We start from the raw sequence: 6,829 nt of genomic DNA, 5'->3' as shown, positions 1-6,829 counted from the left end.
TTTTTTTTTTTTTTTTTTTTTTTTGTTCGTTCAGTCGGCAGAATTCAGAGCGCGGGGCAAAGATCACGCGGCTTTTTGAATGCCTCGATTGTATGCGCGGCTGTTTTAATGCAAATGTGCCCGTTCAAAGAGCTCTTAGGATGTTGTTCAAGCTCGGAAAAATAAAGCCTTTAAATTCTCGAGTTGTCTCGAATTTCGATAAATAAATCGCAAGAACGTATTTGTTTGAAGTAATAAAACTGGATCTACCCAAAACAATGTGAGAAGAAGCGAGGAAGCTTTTACCTTTCACCCCAACTTGCCCGTCGGGTTTCTTCTGACCGGTCTGAAAATTCGGCGGTGGTTGCAAGTAGTTGATGCCGACGATAGTCGCGGCCGGTTCGTAGTGTATCACCCGTGGCCGATCCTCCTCGGCGCTCACCTCCGTGCTCTGCCAATAAATGTCGTATATCGACGCGCTGCAACGTATTTTCAATTTGCCGCTCATGAAGTGCTCGGACGTAACCAGGAACTGGAGCCCGATCTGCGAGACTTGCCATTCCGATTCGTTCGTGTCGAGCGGGCTGTACGTGCGAACGTGCGACTTGAGAGGCTGAGGAGAAAAGAACAAAAAGACAAAAATTAATCAACGAAAATATCTAAAATTTTTCTCAACATGCGACCTTTGTATAGCAAGTGTATTGCTATAGAAATATGTATAAAAACATACATGCGTGAAAAAAAAGTGATTGATAACGAAAAATTATTAATCCTTTTGATCACGCACACATTAAGACCATACATATGCTTTGATAAAAAAGTAAATTGTTTCAAATAATTTTAATTTTGGAATGTACTGTAATAAAGTTTTATTATTAAATTGATTTAATGGGTATGTTGACACAATATAAAAGAACGAACACACTGTTAGAAGATAAATTACATGTATATATTTATCTGATATTGTGTGTGAGGATGAAAAATCATTATTTGCGTTATTTCATATGTTTTAAAAAAAAAATGTTGCTGTTATATAAATTGTCGGTAGCATGGCGATTAATTTTTCCGTGTATTCGTATCTAGCACGCGAAATAATTTACATACGTGTGCGTTAATGTAAAGTAATTACGAAAGCTATTTTGTGAAAATAATGTTTTGTGAAAAAATACTTTAAACGCTGTAAAACTTGTCTAAGCTTCTAGAAATTTTTCAATTTAAGAGCACAGTTTCTAGAATATTATCTGTAAAATATTTAAAGTTTAAGGTATTTTGAGATATCGGCTATTTAAAGATTTAAAAGTGTTCTGGAACATTTCAAATTATCCTACTCTCAATCGGAACCTTAATTAAGCCCGAAGGATATTTATAGAAATATTGTACACGTCAATCGCGAGAAGATCAAAATGTTGAATGATTTTCCATTGTTGCGAACGTTGCTCCCCCTAACTTTAGAACATCTCCAAGAGGAAGGTATCCCATAAGCTCCCTTGTCTCCGACGTTTGATCAGGGATAATGGATCAAAGCCAAGGTAAACTAAATAGAGGTATCTGATCCCCTCTCTCCTCCTCCAACCCCATTCCTTTCCGATCGTCTCTCCTCTCGTCTAACCACGCGCGCATTACCATCATTAGCAGTTGGAGCATACCTGTCGATCGTTGATATACCAAGTGAGATTCGCGGCTGGCTTGCTCCGACCGGATGTGCAATTCAAACGCAGCATATCGTCGACACGGTATTTCCTCTTTTGTCCTTGTATCGACGGCATCTGAGAGGGTAATTCTGCGAAGATAAGATATATTCCGTGTATAATACCGGGTGTCCCGGATCTAGCCACTTCAATCTCAGTGAATGGTTATATTTTTAGTACATGTTTACTCTGCGAAAATATCGAAGCGAAAGTCCTACTTTTCTTCTTTTTTTTACACACTAGTTTTAGATTCTTTATATATTGAATATTCTTTTAATAAATATATTTTCAAATTATAAATCTCAAACAAGGTTTACTCGAAATTTGATGATAAGAGGAAATTTCGAAGTAATCCCTCTCTCTTCTTTGACCGCGCATAAATTAATAACCATTGATCTCTCGCGATGTTTCTGATAAGGATTTGCATTGGAATCAAGAATACATATGTAAAAGGTGGCTCGCTAGGTCTGGGATACCCTGTATATATCCACGCGTCCAAACATCGCACGAGCTTGCGTGCAGTCGAGTCGTCGTCGCTTTGACCGGGCTTGACCGGACCCGTCGACGTTCTCCAAAGCCCGACACAGCCCGAAACTTTCGGCGACGGTAACGATCGGTCGATACGAGAAAGCGAACCCTTCCCCTCGCATTCCCGTAGCTCGTACGAGAAACTCTTTTCTTACGCGAAGCAAATCGCGTGTCCGACCGTCTCGCTATCGCGTCATACGCGCTCACACACGCGTGTGCAACGTACTCGGGTTGTTACAAGCATCTGCACATTGTCAACGCCAGTTCCCGCTTGCAAAATATTACTTTTTTACTTTTTACGAAGGACGTAAATTTGCACGCTTCGTCGCGCCTTTACGGCGGTGGAAAACGCGGCGGATAAAAATATCGCCGCTCTCACGCGAAATGCGCGAATATTGAGCAGATCCGTTCTTTCGAAAGATTTGTGTCGCATCGGATGTGCGTGCGTTTTCACGGATTATATTTCTCGTTTTTTTATTCGCGAGAACGAGACTATGGTTATGACGCGCGCGAGAGACGTGAGTGTAATTAAAAAAGATATTTAATTCTCTCCGATGGAGAGAAGCTTCGCGTACGTAATATCAGAATAGATTACAGTGTACTCTTCGAAGAGAAGAAGCCCCGGCAGAAGCCCGTTGTCGGCGTTAAATTTATCGGACGCTACATTTTAATGACAGAATCTCGCAAAATTGCGACATGCAATTTACGTTATTAGAATATATTGCTGGATACACAATTCTCTTGTAAATTTCCAAAGATGCCACTTTTTCGCGAGGCACCATCTCGCGAAACGTTCCGGCTCGTCGATCGTATAATAAATTATCGCCGATCGTAAAAGTTTTATCGATGCATCGAGAAAATACCATTTAAGTAACGCGTTTATTATTATTATTATTTCCCTTATTATAGGACTCGATATTATGAGACAATGAGACATCGTAAAGCGAATACGCGCGTTAAATCGTCCCGCCGTATAATTCTCTCTCTCTCTCTCTCTCTCTCTTTCTCTCTCTCTCTAACATGTTTTTATACAGTTGATTCTAACGTCCAGAGTTATTAATGTAGGAAATAAGAAAATTAAAGAGGGATACTTACCAACGACGTTCATCGCCGCGTAAACTATAGCTGTGTGGAAGGAAGGTGCATCAGCTGATACCTCGCAGCTATATACGCCCGCCGCTTCCAATTCCAACTTTATCAGCACGACTTGCGTCGCGTTGCTCTCCGTTTTCTGCGGAACAACGATAATTCATTACGATCTCTTACGTTCAGGCACGAGGCGCGTTCTCGTCTTCGTCGCAATTATGTCGACGACACAAAAATCATGGGAAAAAAAAAAATTCTCATTTATATAATACGAGAAGAACTGGTTCAATCCATGAATGACCGACACTTCTGTCAATCGCGCGATCTGTGACCAATCTAATTATTCGATACATATCCCTCTTCTATTCCCAAACAGGATACCTCATCTCCGACCGCGCTTCCATCCGTCGCATTAAATATTCGCGATGCAGTCGCGCTTTTTTTTTTTTTTTTTTTTTTTTTGCTATCTTTTTTACATCCAAATGCCAATCCGAGTGCCAATTGCGCGCGAATCGTTATCGACGATGTTAAAAGTAATAAATATCGTAGCAAGGTGTCCGGGCTTTTCGAATTGCGTTTCGAACGAAAACACGCCCGCGGCTCTCGGTATCCGGCATCGCAAAAATAGAAACGGGGCGCGTAAGCAGCGCAGGGAGTCGACGTTAAAAATCACGTATGCAAGTGCAATAATGCAAAACGGATCTGTTCGCCATTATGACAGAATCATATCTCACTGTAGGCGTTCGTTAAACAAACATTATTAGGTCGTAATACGAGCTGTCACGTCTGAAACGCGGAATTCTACATTGGGCTTTGCTAGACCGCATCTCGTATACATGTAGCGTGCATAAAATTATATTTAACGGCGCTTTAAACAACTAGGTTGAAGTGTATAAATGAAATATCCGCGAACTTTTCGCAGAATATATAAAGTAGAATAGAATATTCTTTATTTAGGATTAAAATCTCTCTCCACAGATATCTCTTGATTAAGTAATAAACAAAAAACGTCAGTCCTTTTTTTAAAGTAAGATAATGTATGAAAATACGCTTAAAAAGAGTTACGAAGGTATTATTAAAAAACAAAAAAGCTCTCTCTAGAAAATTTATGATTCTATCAATCGAGCATAAAATTGCAATAAAAGATACGATAACTCCTGCACGCTTAAAAAGTCAAAAAGAAAAACGAAAACGCGCGAAATTTAATGGAGAGAAAGCGCGACACCAGAAACGGGCAACACACATCGGACGCGAGGGCCATCAGTTACCCCTCTCGTAGGGAGACAGCTCGAATTCAAAAACTTCGATCGACCGATATGTAGAACGCGGCTCGCTATACAGCGAGCAGGTACTGTACGTTCCGGCGCGTTCGGTGTTATCGTGTTCCATTCGCAACTTCTCGACCGCAATAAATCCTCGCTTTCTCTCTCTCTCTCTCTTCTTGACACCGCTTTTTTTCCCCCTCCGCGCGGTCCCACCGGGACACGAAAGGATCTCTGGATTTCGCTATGGCCCGCGGGACAGCGGAAGGTTGCGAGCTCGTTCGTCACAACGTTGGTTGAAGAGGAGAGGAAGAAAGGCGACCCGGGTCCGGAAGGAACTCACCTTCACCGTCAGGTTTCCGATGGGGAAAGTCTTGACTGGCGGATTCTCGTTCGGGGCGTAGCGATAAAACTCTCGACCCCCCTTGTACCACTTGACGGCGTACAACTGGTCGCCCTCGGTGTCGTACCAACAATTCAGCGTCGCCGACTCGCCCTTCTTCACGGCCGTCGGTATCTGGATACGTACTTCCCTCAGACCCGAGCAGATTCCTGAGAAAGCGAGGGAAGAAAAAAACGATTCGTTAATTATATTTAATTAGTTTCGTTGAATGAGAAGGGGGAGAGGCAAGGGGATGGAAGGAAGGACCATATTATACGTCGTTAAAACGATAATACTCGGTAGCTCGCGTTGGCTGCGCTTATCGAAACGGATGATCTCGGCGCAGTTATTAGGGCACATGCGGAGGGGACGCGCCAGGGATTCGCGTATGGATCCGAATCTCGACTCATGCCCCTGGGGGAAAAGAGGAAATGAAAGCCGAAGGTGAGTTTCTGCCGTGTCATGTCATGAGAGGCAGCTGAATATCGCCTCGCGATGCATACCTCATCGATTACGTTCGCGGGCAGTGCTTCCCAAATAGGAAAAGTGACGGGCTTTTATGTCTGCGGAAGATAGTTGAATAAAGGTATGTGCCCCGACACATCTCTCACACATAATATTCTATAGTTATCGATTTTATAAAGTTCAAGAGATAGTCTACTTTGTGACATGGTATTTTCATGGCATGGGCCATTTCTCTCCGTGTTTCCACTTTGTTAAAAATATCGTTCCGCTATCTTTAGATTAATTGCACGTGTGATGCTATGCGAAGGTAATAAATTATCTCTTCCTTAAAAGTCATATAACGGTAATGAAAATATCACATCTTCTCCTTTATCGCCTTCGCGCGCTCTGCGCTCGACGAAACCGGGAGGTCGATAAAAAAAATACATTACGTTAATTAAAGATTATATTTCCCCGACTATTCTGCGCGCGAGCGTCGTAAGGATGCCTCATCTTTTAATTAGATCAAATGATCTTCTGTGTGCCGCTCGGGAGCTTGGGAACCACTGGGCTTCGCAAGCAGCTACGCGACTGGTTATCAGAGCGACATCGTCATTACGCGGGAAGTCCCCCGTAATGAAAGCAGCCGCGAATATAATACGACCCCGCGAGAAATAGTTTCTTATAATAATGACGATGCGCAAAACGCGCCTCTCTCTCTCTCTCTCTTTCTCTCTCTTTCATTCTCTCTCTCTCATTCTCTCTCTCATCCGCGGATTCGAAATTATTCGGCGTATCCCAACGCCGACCGTTGGAATCCCCTATCGATCGCGAATAGAATCCTTCCCGCACGTTGCCCCCGTTCCCCCCTTTCGCCGTTCTCTCGCATCGCGGTGCCGACCGAATTTTCTCATTCACGTGAAATGGAATCGATCTCAACGCGAGAAACGGAACTTACGCATATTCCGTATATGAATTTCGCTCATGCCGGGAAATTTTCGCGTGCCAATATATTCGAGACGATTGTTCAACCCCCTTTCAGAACGCTTCCATTCCCGAGCTATTTATGTCGCGCGTTTTGCACAAAGCATTACGTAATAAATCTGTAGATCTCCACGCAATTATTTCGAGCTTCCGTCAATGAGAATTCTATTATGGATGATCGCTTACTAATTTCGGATCTTCTGAGCGTTGAAAAAGAGTAATTTAAAGCTTTGAATTGATGTGTAATATATATATAAATTTTCTCACATTTTTATATCGCTCTTTTATAATGAAACAACGTAGTTAAAGTTAAATTGGAGATTCTCTGTTTATGTAAAGGAAATCTGTGATATTAAAAAATTTCCGGTGTGTAAATGATTCACGTGCAGTACACGTAACAAATAACGATTTCAACGCGACATTTTCAACGCAAACTTTCCGCGCGCCAGAGAGAGAGAGAGAGAGAGAGAGAGAGA

General features: G+C 42.4%; 1 protein-coding gene across 2 annotated transcripts in view; it reads right to left on the bottom strand.

Annotated features, from left to right (window-relative positions):
* The window catches only part of LOC115240821, a 14,465-nt gene that overhangs the window by 1,561 nt on the left and 6,075 nt on the right, over positions 1-6,829 (bottom strand). The window contains exons 2-5 of one of the 2 annotated variants that reach the window (XM_029816203.1): positions 4,887-5,095; positions 3,291-3,426; positions 1,626-1,759; positions 286-592 (exon numbers count right to left, since the gene is read on the bottom strand). In XM_029816203.1, coding sequence (XP_029672063.1) covers positions 286-592; positions 1,626-1,759; positions 3,291-3,426; positions 4,887-5,095 — 786 coding nt within the window. Of the gene's footprint in view, positions 1-44; positions 593-1,625; positions 1,760-3,290; positions 3,427-4,886; positions 5,096-6,829 lie in introns of those variants that run through there. The other variant, XM_029816202.1, reaches the window with a different exon arrangement.

Source organism: Formica exsecta, unplaced genomic scaffold, assembly GCF_003651465.1.
Source record: "Formica exsecta isolate Colony F162 unplaced genomic scaffold, ASM365146v1 scaffold451, whole genome shotgun sequence".
In the NCBI taxonomy this organism is placed as follows: domain Eukaryota; kingdom Metazoa; phylum Arthropoda; class Insecta; order Hymenoptera; family Formicidae; genus Formica; species Formica exsecta.
This window is presented reverse-complemented; position numbering and strand designations above follow the sequence as displayed.